General features: G+C 37.5%; 1 protein-coding gene across 1 annotated transcript in view; it reads right to left on the bottom strand.

Moving 5' to 3' along the window:
* VAV3 (vav guanine nucleotide exchange factor 3) overlaps nt 1–17865 on the bottom strand; it is a gene marked incomplete at its 5' end in the record, with an annotated part of 162607 nt that overhangs the window by 67034 nt on the left and 77708 nt on the right. The window contains 4 exons of the mRNA XM_084266232.1: nt 15056–15165; nt 15498–15630; nt 15998–16083; nt 16530–16616. Coding sequence (XP_084122358.1) covers nt 15056–15165; nt 15498–15630; nt 15998–16083; nt 16530–16616 — 416 coding nt within the window. The remainder of the gene's footprint in view (nt 1–15055; nt 15166–15497; nt 15631–15997; nt 16084–16529; nt 16617–17865) is intronic.

The raw sequence follows: 17865 nt of genomic DNA, 5'->3' as shown, positions 1-17865 counted from the left end.
AGACCAGACGCTTTTCTGACACACAAAAAATATATATTGTGCATAAAAGTTGGGGATACTTATTAGAAACATATTTATATATTACAAGTAACTTCTAGACTAAAACACAGAGCAGCCAGAAATCATAATGAAACCAACCTAGGTAACCATGCAAGCATCAATCTCTGCAGGACTGAATGAAAAGGCTTATGAAAAAACACAAAGACTCTGTGTAAGTACCTCGTGTCAGAAAGGTCCCTCTCCTAATCCTCCAGCTGAAAACAAACGTGCTGAAAATGAAACTGTACTCAAAAAGCAGATGGGATTTTGCTTTTATGCTTGAGAATAACCTTACACTCAGTACTGTTTTAACTAGCTCACTAGTGTCTCTCTCTCTCTCTGCTATGATATGCAAGATGTCAATACCACAACTCCTACTGACTACAGCAAGCAAGGATACTACCCATTCAAGATAAAATTCATCTCAAAAAGTAAAGACCTTTTCAAGCAGGAGAACAATGTATTATTTTGGGTCTGGTGACTCTACAGAGTGAGGCCTGTGTTACACAACATGTTGCTCAGGGCCTTCTTAAACCTCTTAAGCTACACAATTAACTATGAGCAATCCTGACAACTCTCTAGAACAAGTTACAGTCCTTACACTCCAACAAATGCTGCTTATTGTTGACCATTTGATACACACCAGAACAGCTTGCAAAACCATGTCAAAAGTGTAAGCTTAATCTGCAGAGAGTCACCAGATTTGACAGCATATGAAATTAATCCTAATACCTTGACCATTTTTTCAAGAACAAACCAATGAAAAAAATCTATTCCTTTAATAAGAACAGGATTAGTTCTTCAAAGACAGTAAGCATAGTGGATGAAAAGGAAAAAATCTGAGAACCTCACACAGGCAGTTGATTAACACAAGCATATCACTAGATAACTTCCTTTTGTATCCCTTGTTCTCTTTGGTCATGTTCCACAAAGACTGAAACAGAAGAGCTACTTAAAATACCTCCTATTAACAGAACAAAGAGGTTCTTCTTTATAGCAAAGTAACATTTGAGTTTCTTTATAGTTACTCAGTTTCATTTTGCACTCCTTAATAGAAATAGTTCTTTGAGAGGGGAAAAAAATTCCATAGTCCTAAAATGGCAAAGAATGAAGTTGTTGCATCACAGAGTAGCTGTCACAAGGCTCTCCACCCTCTTCCAGTCTCAGCTGTTTTATTGTAGCTGTGGGCTAAGTGATCAGATTATGATGCCCTAAACAAGATCGATTTATCCAGATCAGACTTAGAGCTTCAACCCTCTACTGCGTGCCAAAATCTTGATACATTTGTCCTACTTGCAGAAGCAGAATATGAAACTGAACACGTGTAACATACAAACTTAGAATATAAGGCAAACTTCAGTTTATCTTGTCCACTACTACTTACCAAAGAACCCAGTTTGGTTCCAAGTACTCGCCCGTAAGGATCATAAAATGATATCATAATGAATGAATCCTTCAGTTTCTTTAAACCCTGCCAGGTTTTAGTTCAGTGTAAGATTCTAATGATCACTTCAATAAATTCTCTACAAACCTGTTCTTTCTTCACCACCTACACACTTTCACACTCCCTATCAATTTGTACTGCCATCGATTTAACTTCATTCATCTGCTTGTTGGCTAAGGCCAAGCTAGTACAAAGACCTTCTACAATAGCTTCTCTTAAAGAAGGCACACCTGAGTAGCTCTTCTAGGGGCACACAGCAGCTATTCATAAACCCAAAGGGTCCCTTGAATTTTGCTAGCCCTTCCTTCTATCACTAGAAATATGCCTTGTTTCCCCCTCTTTTTTTTTTCTTTTTACCCCTAAAGCCACCTCACCCAGAAGGAAAAGCCTCAAAATCCCTAACAAAAGTTTAGTGCATGAAAGGAGATGCCACTAAAGTACATCACCAATAGGTTCAACAAATCTGGAAGGGACTAGAGCCTCAGCATGTGACAGTAGATCCTGTGCAGAAAGAGCAGGACTCAACAAGAAACTTAACCTGCTGCTCAGTCTTTCTTTCTGCACAGATCTAGAAGATACTTCCAAGCAGCTGTCTCAAAAGGAGCAATGGAATTGCACTCATTGACAACAGCAACATTACCATTTTCTTTTGTCTCTACCTTTTTTCAACCATTCAACCTAATTGTCTCAGATTTGAGGTCAAAGAGTGAAAAATGTCTGGTTTACTTCAGTTTACACATCAGCAAAATATGTCCTCAAGTTTGAGTCTGTCACAATTCTAAAAGATCGTTATTTTGCCCATTATCTATGATTCTCTTAATAAAGAAATACATTATTTTTTAAAAATTGATATATTGACATTCGTTGATTCCTACTGGACAAGGTGGCATTTATTTCATCAACAATCAAAAAAGAAGCTTCCACATTTATGCCCATGCAAAGTTTCTAGTCACTTATATCCTGATAAAGGCGGCAGAAAACAACCACAGCAAAATCAGAAACAATATGCTTACTTTGAAGACAGAATAGTGTAATTGTGAATCACAATACAGAAAGGTAATTAATGTTACAACAAAACCCAGAAAAAACTACAGCAACAATAAAAAGATTATGTATGTTATCCATTATAAACTTAAAGGTAGAATAAGGAAATCTTTGTGGTTCTAGCTGCAAACAAGAAACCTCTTGCATGTTCTAGTACCTGTTCAGCCATGCTGCACGATGGCAAATCCAGTTCTACAGTCAAATTACACATCACTTCAGACAAGTCTGAGATAATCCAAGATAATGTGCTGTAGCAGTAGATATCAAGTAGCAAGTCTTCTAGTGTGAAGCATGTAACATAATAAATTTATTTTATATTTTCATTTTTAAAATATTGCTTTACAACAAATTAAAAATAACACCTAAATAACCCAACTGGATGCCACATGGAAGTTTCCAAGTGGAGATTAAGTACAACTCATCTATGACTGTCCATGCCCAAATACCACAAGAACAACAGGAATTTTTTTTTCCACTAAACCTTTTCAGACTGAACAGCATATACTTTTTTTCTTTTAGAGTTTTTAAATATGGTAAATAAACCTCATAACTTCAACAGCTAACAGTCACAACCTAGCATAAAACATTTCATAGTCACATGCAACTATAAAGCAGCTCTTACTTGCACCCTTCACGTCTTACACAAATACTCTGAGAACACTGAGCAGAGCTGCCACAACACAGTAACAGAACATCTCATCCTCCTCACATCATCTTTTCCCTTCTACTTCCCAATCTGTGGCCATGTTTGAAAACATTGAAGAAAATTAATATTAGGTCAATATTAATTTTAAGCTTAATACAAAAAGTATTGTTTAGGACTTAAATTGAGTTCCTTCCCCACCAGGCATGTGGAACAGTCACCAGTCAAGACCTCTCACAGGTTCCTCAATCCTTCCACAACAACTGCTACTACGGGATACCCCAGGCTCACTGCAAATGAAATATTCTATCCATCTCTGCTGTTGAACTATCTTGAGTGGCCAGAGACAAAAGTCAACCATCTAACAAGATGGTAGAGAATATTTTCCTCATTTCATGGTAAAACAACACTGTGTCTTATTTTTACAAGCACTGTGGGGAGTCAAAAGTAGTTTATTTCCCTTCCTCCCTACTTTTTCCCCAGGCTGCTTTAACTCCTATACTTTAGCAGAGACAAAAAGTCAGGATGCAAAATGAGAAGCATTTTCCTAATTACAGATTCACTCTAATTCTCTCCTCAATTCAGCAGTGGAGTTTTTGTAAGGGACAACTGCATGTGCCCTCTCCTGCATGGCACCGGATGCCCATAACCAGATTCACTACAGTCACTACAGCAACATCCTTGGGCTGCCCCTGAGCCTTTTCAGTAAAGCTTTCTTTTTCCAAGTTACTTGCAGAATATTAGTCCCACTGGGACTAATTCACTGCTACACCACCAACCCAGAGACCTGCAGATGCTCTTCTTGCTAATCTCCATCATTTGGACATGCAATACTTGCCTCTGCATCAGCTATTGGTGCCACTGTTCAAAGAGCACAACGACCATCATCTTAATTCAGTCTCACACCTCTGAACAGATCTCCAGTCTGTGAAGTTTGCAGGATGCAAAAAAAGAGTTATCCAGGTATCTTATTCCATTTCCCTCAGTATCATCTGACTTCAGAGTGCTCAGTTCTTACTGACCTTGTGCACAAGAAGTGTCCCCCCCTTTTAAAAATACTTCTCCACATTTTTGGTGCCACCTCTTCCAATCGAGTCTTACCTCTCTGAAAAGTAAACTGATCATGGGTCACCCACATAATCCAACACCTCGTCAAACAGTGTCAGAAAGTGACAGAATTCATTCTTTGAAATGCCTTCCCCAGATTACACACTGACCACAGCTGACCACAGAGCCACACTACAGATAGCTCAATAGTATCACGTTAGACAAGACACCTACACACCTATTCCTATGCCTACAGAACAAGGAAAAAATTCTCTCTACTATCTTACCTCAAAATACCAAAGCATTTATGCATACTAGTAAAATGAAACGCTTCCCTATTGCAGTTGGGATAACAATTAAAAAAATTAAGTATTAAGTCAAAATAAAGCCATGAACCTTGGCAATCTTGACATATCAAACAGCTGTTCTATACCTTATTTTACAGACTGTACTTTGATCACCTTGGGTCTAAAGTGTTTCCAGAATGTACACTTCTCATTGCAGTAGGCATCTTCAGCATCAAGCCACTTAGAAGGGATATGTTACTGCCATTTCCTTACTTAAAACCATATTCTGATGAGAAAACATTAAGATCAGAGCATGTCTGAGTTGCAACAGCATACAACAGGCATTTGGCTACTGCATAACGACAGTGTTCTCACACTCAAGTTTGTTTCCAACAGGAAAAACTACACAAAGCACCTTTCTTTCACAGTCAGGTTAAATTCTTTGACACAGTTAAGGCTTACAAAATAAAATTCACCAGGAAAAATACTAAACTTTGGGCCCCAAAACACTATCTTATCTCTCTACTACGTATATAATTGCTACACATAACTTGTCCCAAGAGAATAAATAAAAGGCTAAGAGATAAAATATTATGTTGATATTAATTAAATTCTTATAACAAGTTTAAATAGGAAATTAATGAAATGCAAATAACACTGCCTCTACTGAAAAAGAGCACACAAAAAAAGAAAAGGTGGCATTATACACACAGAGTAGAAGCAACTAGAATCTGCAGTCTTTGGCTGTTGGTTATAGGTGTCCATCTCACAGCACAGCAGTAGCAACAAGATACCAAGCAGCAGAGAGCACTGGATGTCCACCATCTTATGGCTTCATAGTCTTCAAGCAGTTAGAGGAAGGGCACTTGGGAAAACAATACCAAAAACACCCCCACCCTCTTTATTTTATTTTAAAACCATTTACAATTACTTCTAATGCTACCCTGAGAACCTGTTTAAACAGCCTGCCTGCAAGTTCTATTGCTTTCCTCCACTAGTGACCAGTTCTTCTTTCTTGCTGTATTTTGAGGGCCATTTCCTTTAATTGCTTCATTGGCAGCTTTCAAACACCAGCCTGACCTTCCACAGCTAAGACTGGTACAGATTCCCCCACTCCCTGGGTCAAGGCCAGTGAAAAGCTGTTGCTTACACTCATTACAAATATTTCAGTTAACATAAAAAAATTGCTTCTCTGGAGTAATTAACAACTCAATTTCTTCCCAGATTTCAAATATTTGTATATTAAACTTATTTTTTCTTAAACTGGAAAGAAAAACTTATTATACAACAAAAAAAAAAGAGAGAGAGAAAAGAACACCACACCCAAAAAAGCTGCTGTTTCTCACATAGATACACATCATTTTTCCACCACAAACAGCACATACTTGCTTAATTCCAGGAGTGCAGCTTACATAGGAAAATAGAGTAGAAAAACATCAAGAAGAGAAACACAAAAGTAACCCTTTGTAAATGGATCACGAAAGCTCCTTTCAAAAGTGAGTGAGCTGCAAAACAAGCCAGGATATCAACAAGAGCAGGTGCTTGCATTGAGCAAACACAGAAAAAGCAAAGGCATTGCAAACACTGACTGGAGCCATTCTTCCCAGGGGCTGATGATAAGCCACACAGGTATCACTTCAGCCCAGGGATGTTCCTCCAGATGGTCATAACTCAGCAGGACTGTCCACTTGGACCAAAGAAGAACTTTCTCTTTCTCCAACAGCAACCCCACCACCCTGTTTTTCCAACTGACCTAGAACAGAGGCAAGTACCCAGACACAGATAGATGCTTGGGTTGGGAACACGCTGTCAAGCAGAGGCATAGCAGCATGTTCTGCACAGTGATGCACTGAGATGCCCTTTTCATTGGGGTTGACAGTTTTCCCCCAAAGGGAAAAACATGCTAGGAAATTCCAGTGATAGTTTTGATTTTTGGCTTTGACTCTTTTTTGCAGAAATGCTATTTAGGTCAGGTTTTGGAGATTTTTCAAATATCAGTGTCTTCAAGAAATGCAGTTGTATCACAAGAAACTGCACAGGGCTTGAACATACACAGATGTTTGCAAAATAACCCATCATTTAAAAATGCATTATATTTCAAACTGGTAGCCATTTCACTTGATTAAAACCTGGCTTTAGCACAGAGTTAATGTATGTATGCCCACTCGTGAGCCCAGAGGCATAACAAATAAGCAGATTCATGAAGTCTCAGATAAGGAGTCTGCAGTGAATTGCAACTGTTTTAAGTATTAAAAGAAGAAATACTACTGGGAGCTCAGACAAAACTCAATACCTTGAACCCTCCTCAACTCTCAACCCTGAGTTAGACCTTTGCATTTTAGAGCTGTTATTATTCTACATTCCATGTTACACTTCTAATAATTTAAAATGCTCCATACAGAACTGTTGAGAATTATGGACACTCTGAGCACGAACTGCTGAAGAACGTTTTAAGGTGTATGTGACATGAAATCTGATGCTATACCCATGCAGTGTAGCCTATAAAGAAAATGCCACAGGTCAATACTTGAGGATACTAAAATTTTTCATTCCAGTTTTACTTACTGTACTAATATTTGACATCACTGCAAAAAAAAAAAGCAGCAGCATCAATAAACCTGTATGTGTCATAAGTACTTTTAAGTTATTAATTGCTAACAGGACTTATTTATAACGACATCCTAAATTAAGATTGTCGTTCTGTCACAAACTTGACCTCCTTTCAAAATTTTAAGCACCGTAGAAGTCAGACATAACTGATACTGAACAGCTCAAATTTTTTGGAAAGTTTAAGGAAGGAGTACAGTACAGCTAACATTTGTCACGTTCAAATGGTTTAGACAGTAATACAGACAGAAGTTAAGACAGACCAAACCATAGAAATTACTTCCAGACAAGACAAAAAACCTTCAGCCAACCCCCCTTAAAAGAATTTAATCATTTCATGTGAAAATCAGCAGTGAGATGTTCAACCTCACTCTCTGCTTTAATATGCTGCAGACCTCTCTTACTATCCTGTTCCCCACAAACAGTGGAACCAGCCTTACAAATGCACCATCTCTCCACACAAAACATTTTAGCTCTGTACAACTTTCACCATTTCAACAGATCACGTCATGAAACATGCTGTCATCTAATACAAAGGCATTTAGGCAGTAAAATCAATAAAACAACAAATAAGAGTTCAGCAACAAAAAGACCCCAAATAAGTACCGATTTTTCAATCTTCACAAGAATTTTATTATTTATTGCAAGAAGGTAAAGAGAGAAAAATGGCATTTTTAAGAGGAACTCTCATTAGGGGTGGGAAATTCTATTTCACAATGGATGATTTTCGGCTTTTTTTCCTACCTTCTCAGGAGCAATGCTGATTGCTTACTGCTAATTCAATTTCCTTGTTCCAGCTAGGCTGTTGTATTTAAGAATTATCTTTGAAGATGCTATTTACTGAATTAATCAATCAATCAATTCTCCATATGCTAATACTCAAACATTCTGGTTTGTCACATCAAAGTCTCCATCAAGAAGACATGTTATATAATTAAATGAACCATATCACAAGTAAATTGTGCTTTTGATCAAGAACGCACAACTAAGACTTTGCTATGAAATTTCTTATTTGATCATATGCTGAGTGGCTTTTTTGAGATCAAGGAAATTATCTTGTCAACGTTTTGGAAACATACGGCATTGTTTCAAACAAGATAACAGCTTCCCTTTCTCCTTATCAGCCCACTTTGCTGAAAAGCATGTATAACATTCTTAAACACCACCAGATATGAACAAAGCTCTGACATGCATCAGTATTTGTAAATCAAAAGCATTAATACTTTATATACTTTAATATTCACTAGCTGAGTCTTACAATGCCAAATTTACCAAGTCGCTCGTCTTGCTACGCTCTGAATATCCACCACATATCGAAACATAACTGAACACAAAAGTCTGAGTTTTGTAGTTAAAAAAATGGAAAAATACCCATTGTATACAGCCATAAACTCATAAAATGCTGGACAAACACCTAAACCTGCTAAGAAAGTAAGGTAGCATTTATTTGCAGGGGAAAAACTAGGACATCCGTTCATATAGCCGAAGTATCAAAGCAAACATGTAATGCAGCATTCCATATTTAACAGCTAAAAAAAATTAACACCTTACACAAAATCCAATCTATAGATAGTGGTACTTGATTTTTATGATGCAGTATCACTACAAATTCGCTTCACACTAACACTGAATTTTAAGAAACACATTTATTTTCACAGTAACATACCTCATGTGTCATAAGGTAAGTTGGAAAAACATAAGGAGAGGAAAATCTTTTAATTTGTGAACCAGAAGACACAGTATCAAAGTATATTTACCATCTCACAGTGTTTACACAGTTTTCATAAATTCTGTTTTGCTTTCAACATTCTACACTGTCCTTACACTGTGCTCTTAATCATGTACAGAATCTTCACACAGTTCTTGCTGTGCCTGGAATAATCTCAAGAAACTGCATAAATATGTTGTGAATGGTTGCTTATAACCCTGAAGAACATTTGATCAAAAACAACTGGAGTCACAGCAAAGAACAGGCAACCATTCTTCTTCAGCAGACAAACTTGGCATTCATTCCTGGAGTACTGAAATATTTATACTGATGGAGAAGCCCAGGCAGACATGTTTGTTTATTGCTTTGGTAACCTGCATGAGGGTTGGTATAAGTGAAATACATTTGCAGGCTATTTGAAAAATGCAGCAGTTATCTAAAGCTTTTAAAGTGCTCTGATAAGAAAGGTTTAATTTAGTATTTCAGTGTTCAATATGTCAGAGCTCAAATATTCTCTCACAAGAAGTCTTAATGCATATGCATTATTAATGCACTATCTGAGGGAACAGATCTATTTGAGCTGAATCTGACCAATGTCATTAGTCACATAGTCCTAACTGAATTTGAAATAGGTATGGCAGTAGGTAAGAGAGCACTTTTCACCTACCTTGTTTCCTGCACTTATTTTCTTGAAAATTGAGAAAACCAGTAAGCTCTATCTACAATTTATGTAGCTTGCCTAATCTGAGGTGTTGCACGCACAAGCTTAACAGGTTGAGAATCAATGAATCCCAGGATTATTTCCATACAATCAGATGTGTTCTGCATCTCCAGTCCCAGAGTGCAAATTTCTGACTGAAGTCATTTTTCAAAACCATATTAGACTGTGCCTCGGCTGATGTACAAAGTCTGTAGTCATCTAATGCTTAAATACAGTGTAATTAAAATTAAAACCACTAATTTTGAGGGCTGTACAGCTTCTGTGTCTGAAATCTCTTTTATATGAATGCTTTTTAAAAATAAGCCAGATTCATTAACTCTGCAATTAATGTATACCCTGATCTCAGTAACGATCACGTGCATCCCACTGCTTTTCGGGCATTATTAATTAGACATGACCTTAATATTGCAGTTTCAGTAACAATCAAAGCAGAAACTACAATCACCGTATTTCTGACTGGGAAATTTAACTAAGTACGTTGTAGAAAGGCCTGTTGCTCTGCCTGAGAGATGTTTTCATACACTTCTTGGTTTGTGAAAGAGAAATGTTGAGTAAAGCATTATTACAAAGTGCTTGCCTCAGGTTTTGCAACAGTACTAAACTCAAGCTGAAAAGGCTGAGCAACCAGAGCCCAGCAGAAGACTCAGACAATCTACACATGTCCCTCCCAACATCAATTCTTCTGTACTTACAAGGTAAATTGCATTTCTGTGTCATATGCTCCTATCTAGTAATACATACTGAAAGCCAAGTTTGCTGATGGCCATTTTTAGAGTGGATTACAAAGCACAATTGAGAAACCCAAGCAATATTTAATTACATTAGCAACTGGACATCATGGTGACAAAATATATTTGGCCCAAACCAGTATTAGCTATTGCATGCCACATTACACTAATGGATTCATTATTAAGCCAGTGGAAAAATATAATATGTGGCCTTTCATGGGAAAGGTCCCTGCATTGTGATGAAGACAATCCACACCTGCTTCACACTCTACCATGATCGAGAGACTAACCACACACAAAGAAATATTTAGTGGATGGAAGCAAATGCTTATTACTACAGCTGCCTCATTGACACCAATCAACATATTTTCTTTCTGTATTTATTCTATCATCTTATGATGAAATAAAAGATAATTAAATTCATAGCAGCAGTGATGGGAAAAGCAGTTGCCACATCATAAGAAATTAAGCCTAATAACCAGACAAGTAGTTCCAAACTAACGTATCTCATGTACCCACATGCATACAATAGAAGAGGGCAACTTCAACTTTCAAGGAGGTTTTTTCTTTTAATAAAGAATGGTTAACATAAGTTCATTGTCATATATTAGTCAAATATTTTTCAAAAAGTGCTCTTTTAAAATACATAAAGAGCTTTCTACAGGAAAAAAATACCCATCAGTGGTCCTACTTTTTAGCATAAGCCAAGTAATGTAAAATAGTTAGTTTTTTATGTAATTTGTAGGTCTATTAAGAAACATTATATGTTTGTTCTGATTGTCCTGGTTTAGTACAGGAGAGCAGATTAGACAGGATATGCTACTAGAAAAATCTAACAAATTTGTGTCTCACAATCTTTTTTTAGGTTTTTAATAGCTTAGCTACAAGCAAATAAACCACGTACTTTACCACATTGATGACAAACTTTAACTTAATACATTATGTCTCTAATTTGGCTGAGTAATTTGGTGCAGCAATTTGGCTGTACAGTGCTATTAATATTATCTTGAATATGGAATGGCTTTGCATTTAAACCAACGCTATTTGACATGCTAGATTAAATGTAAACATTCCAGGTCTGGGACAGTAAAAACTGTGCAGTAACCTCTTTCAAAGAGCACTTATTCACCCGTTATAGCTCCAGGCTCATCCATTGCTATCAATGGAGCCCCAGAGAGAAAGCAGCAATGGCTCAAACTAACCACTGTCACTGTGAAGCGGCGCATCTCTAAGGCAGGAAGTGGTTATGCTCCCCTGTGCGTACACAACTTCCGCTCACGTCAGCGAGGGAACGGACACACCAGGAGACAACTCATCAGTCTGTGACACTTTGACTCCTGTTAAAACATTCCTCTGGTCTCTGCATGGAGCTTTACAGAACCTCGCAATTCCTTCAGATTGAGTCCAACCAAAGCTGCAGTTCCAAGAGCTCCACTCCAACGTTAACTACACGGCCCGTGTCCTACTTCATTACGTTGTCATCTATAAAATCCCTCACTCTCAACCAGAAATCTTAATCAGTACACACAGTAAGTGTTAAAGAAAAGGAGGAAAGGATAGAAAGGAGGGGCGGGGAGAGAGAGGAGGTAACCCAGCTTCAACTGTATACATTCGGTCAAATTCAGTGCAGCCGTGCCACAGCGTCATTGCTGCTGAAGATGTAAGGAATGAGCAGGCTTCATCAATAACCCTCACCAAATTCCCATGAAAAATAAAACTTGACATGTTTCAGTATTATATCTTTTCTAAATACAGCCCGTGTCTCAGGAACACAGCAACAGAAACATGCTGTAGCAACAGAACTGGCTTATGAACACAAACTATTTACTCAGTTTCTTATGAGCAGTAACCCATTGTTTCCAACCTCCCTCACAACAAAACAACATGCCATAACAGCAAAGCTGGCCACAAGGCAGACTATTTTCATGGCTTTGTGAAACTAGTTTTCTAACAGAAACTTACTATTCTCAAAAGTAACACTCTGGAAACTGCGCTAGGATTTCATCCCCTCTTCTTTTAAAGATTTTCCCTATCAAGTATGCTTAATGTATCCCTGCCCTCCAAACCCAAACCAAGTCCAGCCAGCAAAGCAGTTGTCTCCGATTTCATACTTCATCTGTAACAGAAGCTTCCCCTATTTGCAAACAAATTCTCATCTCAATAACATCAGCATCTCAAGAGTAAGTGCCTTTTCAGCACTAGAACTATAATCACTCTCATTCATACACTGGTATAAACATCTATGAAAAGAAGAAATTACAATCTAGATAACACAGTTATGCCAATAAAACATTTCTAGTGGCAACAAGGTTAATTCTTAACTTTAAAATAGTAAGAGAGATCCTAATTTATTCTCTTACTCTGTTCTTAGCTTAGCACTGGCACAGACCTGACCATACAGTATGCTATCCCAAAGGCAACAAGACTGCATTGAAATTTGTCTGCAACTCAGTAAACATCATAATTTCTGATAATCAAAAAAGCATATGATTTACTCCTCCAACTGTTCTGTTTTGCAGTCTCAGGAAAATTTTTAGGTAAAGCTGTTTTGCCCATCGAATTAGCAATTATAATTTGAGAGTGATGAACAATAGTGTAATTTCAATCAAGGCTACTTTTCATAGTAGAATCACACTAGAAAAGATAACCTACACAGGAGCCAACAGGACTGTGGAAAACAAATCAAATCAACTAACCAACTCTTCAAAACAATTGATACAACTCTTGTGTCTCAACACGCAGAAGAACTTAATTATCATGACATACACCCAGGTATGTTTTGGGAGAGCTGTTGAAGGAAATAAGCTATCAATCAAGTCAAATCCAGGTCACAGGGGAAGACACAAAAACTTCAGAAAGCATAAAAGCTCCCCAGTATTGTAAATATAAGGGAGCAAAAGCATTGCCCAATACTCTCCTGGAGGAGACTGAGAGGCCACCTCATCAATGCCTAGAAATATGTAAATTGTGTCAGGAGGATGAAGCGAGGCTCTTCTCCACGATGGCAGCGACAGGACAGGGGGCAATGGGTGCAAGCTGGAACATAGGAGGTTCCATGTGAACATGAGGAAAAAACTGCTTCACTGTGAGGGTGACAGAGCACTGGAACAGACTACCCAGAGATGTGGAGTTTCCTTCTCTGGCAACATTCAAAACCTGCCCGAACGCGTTCTTCTATGACCTAATCTAGGTGATCCTGCTCCGGGGGGAAGGAGGGGAGGGGGGGTGTGGAGAGTTGGACTAGATGATCTGTTGAGGTTCCTTCCAACTCCTAACATTCTGTGATATAATGCTGCAGCTCAGCCCTGACTAGCAGCAACCCTGCTGCTCCAGGTTCCTGTGCCTCTGCGTTACAGCCTTTAGTCACCATGGGAAGCTAAACTAGAGGTATGGGTTTACAAGAAGGACAAACATCCACACAAGACAAGGCTGACACCACGACTCATTTTTCACAACCAACCCCATCAGCCCAAAAAGGAAAGACTAACATATTAATTTGTCAATCCTTAGGGTCTCATTTGTTCTGCTGCCACCTGCCCCACATGGGCAGTAAACCCCTGGTTGCAAAGGCATGATCAGGAACAGACCCTGAGCTCTGGCCAGTGCCACACACTGTGTAAGGGTACACAGCTGCACCTACTCACCACACATGGAGTGGTGGTGGAGTGGATTCTGCCTGGAACCATAAAAATGTTTGGAAGAACTGAGGATACGCTCCTGGGAAAGAAGACAGCTCTCTTACTGCTCTCCTCAGCTCCTTTGTTGACTTCTGCTTCGTTTGCTTGGGATTTTTGTGCACTGACAGGTGATCAATAGTTGCAATGCTAAAACTGAGATATCCGAGTTCCTCATACTTTTCATACATGTTTTATCTATGCCCAAGTAAATATCAATCATGACATTACAGCAAGTGCAGCAGAGAGCACAGGGACAAAAAGAGGGGAAGTACTCAGCTTTCTGTACGTATACCAATAATACATATATCTTTACCATTTCATGCAAAATAATCTTTATTAATGCTGTCACTCTCTTTTCACTATGAGGATCTCACTCGCCCTCACACTTTTCTTTAAACCATAAAGCAAGCATTATCCTGTCATCTGATCCCCTTGTTCACATGTTTTAGATTTGTTCAGAATATCTGAGGTGTCAATAATCATCTTTGTCTTCCTGGTAAGAATTAGAAATGGAACTAGAGCTCATGCTGCATAATAATGTCATCTGCAGTGGTGCAGCTGAACTACTTTTCAAGAAGTCTAAAGCAACCTCCTCTTTCTGTTGAAAATATATAAAGGAAATCAGCGTTTGGAAACTAAATTTAAGCGGCCCAGCAACTTGATCCAAACAAATGCTTAACAATAAATTAGTTAAAAGCCACTAGGAAAGATGCCAGTATCTCCTCTTAAATCATCAGCATCACCCTTCAAAAATATAATAAAATTAATAAAAATTAAAACAGGAAGGGGAAAAGTGTCACTAGACAGATATTTATTCTAAAATACTTCATATTTCCCCTAGTTCCTTAAAATCATATTATTAAAACAGCCTTAGCAGCAAAGTTGCAAAAAATACATAGCCTAGAGTGCCCTCTTTCTTTTCCAAGAGGAGTTTCAGGGACATACTCTGTTCATGAAGATACCAGTCACTTGTTTCTCAAAGTCAAATAAAATAGATAACTAGACTGCATTAAAAAAAGAAATCTAAATATGAAAGCAGTTCAGAATAATTTAAGTTCTATCCTTACACTGGTGACAAATGTAATTCTACATCAATAAAAATATACTTACAGAGCCATCTGAAACTGTTCAAGCCACTTTTTCTTCAAGTCTTTAGTTTTGCAGTAAACTTCTAAACCGTTTTGACCTTGGATATGAATGAGGTAGAAGCCGTAAGACCACTGCATAAAAAGATTGACAATATGAAGGTCATCAGTTATAGAGCAAGAAAAGGGGAAAAAAAAACCAAGAAAGAAGCATTCATATGTTACTCAATTCCCTGATTTTGGGAACTGACAGACCATATTATTGTGTTCACTTCAAAATGACTTCCTTAAACATTTTAATTACATCTAAAATAAACAAATGTGAAATACCTAAATATTCACTTCATCTTATATCTAAAACATAAAACTTGGTAAATAAATTGTGTATACATTCAGAACTGCAAAATGTTTCAAACTACTGCTAAAAGTATATATACATCTTACATGAATTGGCAACAAAAATTTACCTTCTTATTTTCTTTATCAGTGGTGGGGTTATTCGTAATTTTATATTTCTGAAGATCTATTATTTCCTTCATTTCATAATTATCACCTCTCCGTTTACAAACAATTACAGCTAGATCAAACAAGAAGATATGCCTATGAAGATACAATATAAATATGGTTAAAAATACTTCATGAAGCCAACACCCAAAGTCTTATATAACCCAGTTTTGCCTGTGGCACTTACAGTTTTCAAAGTGAACAGTTAAACTACTGAACAACAAAACAAACGCTGGAAGTACTTTCACTAGAGGCTTATGACTTGCAAGGGACAAGGTGGTGATAATGTTAATAGCTAAGGTCCCATCAATCACTTCACAGATTTGTTTGGTAAACAGTGGTCCTGCAAAAGCACAGTGAAACTTAGAAGTACTCTGAAGTATCACTGAGCTGACCTCCAATCTAAAAATACTTTCTTTACAGTATCTGTCTTAAGAGCCAACACCAAAAGTCATGCCATCACCTGTCTTGCCTTGCACGTTTGTCTAGCGTAGTTATCCTTATTTCCCCATCACCTTGAGGTCGTCCGTACTGTAAGAGGGAATGATTCTGAAACAGAAGTAATATATATGACTCAATACAGCAAAAACATCAAGATGACAACACATCTAAATGTTAGACCACCCACTCCTTGTACCCCAAAACCAGATTTTTCAGGCCTGAAAATTACACCCATTCCTCATTATCGTCTGAACCGAATAAAAAACAGGTCCATTCCACTTGCATTTTCAAATGGGAAAGTTTGTCCCACTGAAAAAACACCTGAGTCACTGTAGAAATACAAACCCTTACCCATGCAAATATACTTATCTACAGGCAGAACTCCAAAATAGCAGTGGTCTGTACTTCGATATCTATGTTATTCTAGACCAAGCATACAGTTATACTTAAAGAACACCAAGAGTACATAATCTCATATGAAATGAGAAATAGATCTATCAATATATTTGATCAAAAGGGATTTTAAAACTATACAGATGAAAAATATCACCTACCAAATTCTCTATTGATAGTTGAAACTGTCTAATTTCACGAAGTGTTTCATTATCTCTCTTCACTTCATTTACATACTGAGCCAAGTCCTAGAGCATCAACAGAAAAACAAACTTTTCCATAACAGATTACTTTACAAAATTATGAATAAATTTGCCAAATAATGTATTAGTTTTGCTAATTTGTAATTTTTGACTCATCTGTATATTTAGTAATTTTTTAAAAAATACCTTTAATGGCTAAGAATTAACAATATGCAAGCTTAAATTAAGAGGGGAGGAAAGCCTCTACATATCTGAAATCATATTTACAACTATAATCATCATATCTATTGAAACACATATTTGGTAGCAAGTATGAAGGAAACAGTAAATTGCTAAACGGGTTTTGGGGTTTTTTTTCCTGTATCTCATTAATGTCTTAGTTTCAAGATTAAAAGATGGAAATTTCATTTATGCAGCACATTTATGGTCCTAAAAAGCAGTCAACAACATCCAATATCTGAAAACAAAACAGAAAGTACATAGAGCATAGAGTAGAAAACATATGTAAGCCAGCTCAAAAGGAGCATGTATGGTCTAAGTGTCTCATAAGCCCAGGTGCTTATTAGGAGAGAAAGAGATACTGGTCTGGTAGTAGGAACTTAAGTCTTCCTGCTGCACAGCACTGAGAAACCATCACACAGCAGATGTTACAGGGGTCTTTTTACCCCAAGTCACAGGTTGAGTTCATTATTGTCCCCTTTATCTGAACATGTACTGTACACATTTCATTAAAGCCTCTAAAATGCTCTGAACATGCTTGAGTAACAGTGACAATTTGCTGGGGCTTCTCTGTTTATGGTTAGAGATGAATGAGCAGGAATGGTAATTGGTATGGTCAGGGATGCTGAGAGTAGCAGTTAGAAAAGGCATCCTGATCTTCACCACTTCCTTTTATAGTATCCCTTCAAAGCGGTCACAGATTTGGAAGGTGGGAAGGAAGATAAACCTTCCTCCTAAGACATTTTTAATCAGAATCTAAGAATAGCTGCAATCATTATGCTAGCTTCCCAAATGAATCTGTGCAGGATACATTCACATCAGTCTTCAGAGAGTTAGTGCAGAAATTAAATAACCTCTTTTCTTGCTGCTAAAGAAACCTGACAGCACAATCCTTCCAGGAAATTTCTTTTTTTGGGGGCAATACCACTTTGCCAGAAGTTTTTCCAAAGGCATATGATTTCCAAACAGACACACCAGGGTTTTTAGACACAACATACTGATGCTGCACAGGTACTTCTACTATATTACCAATGATAATTTTAAGAGAGTACAGTAAATCAGGAGACCATACCTG

This window comes from Gallinula chloropus (genome assembly GCF_964237585.1).
Source record: "Gallinula chloropus genome assembly, chromosome: 6".
Classification (NCBI taxonomy): Eukaryota; Metazoa; Chordata; class Aves; order Gruiformes; family Rallidae; genus Gallinula; species Gallinula chloropus.
This window is presented reverse-complemented; position numbering and strand designations above follow the sequence as displayed.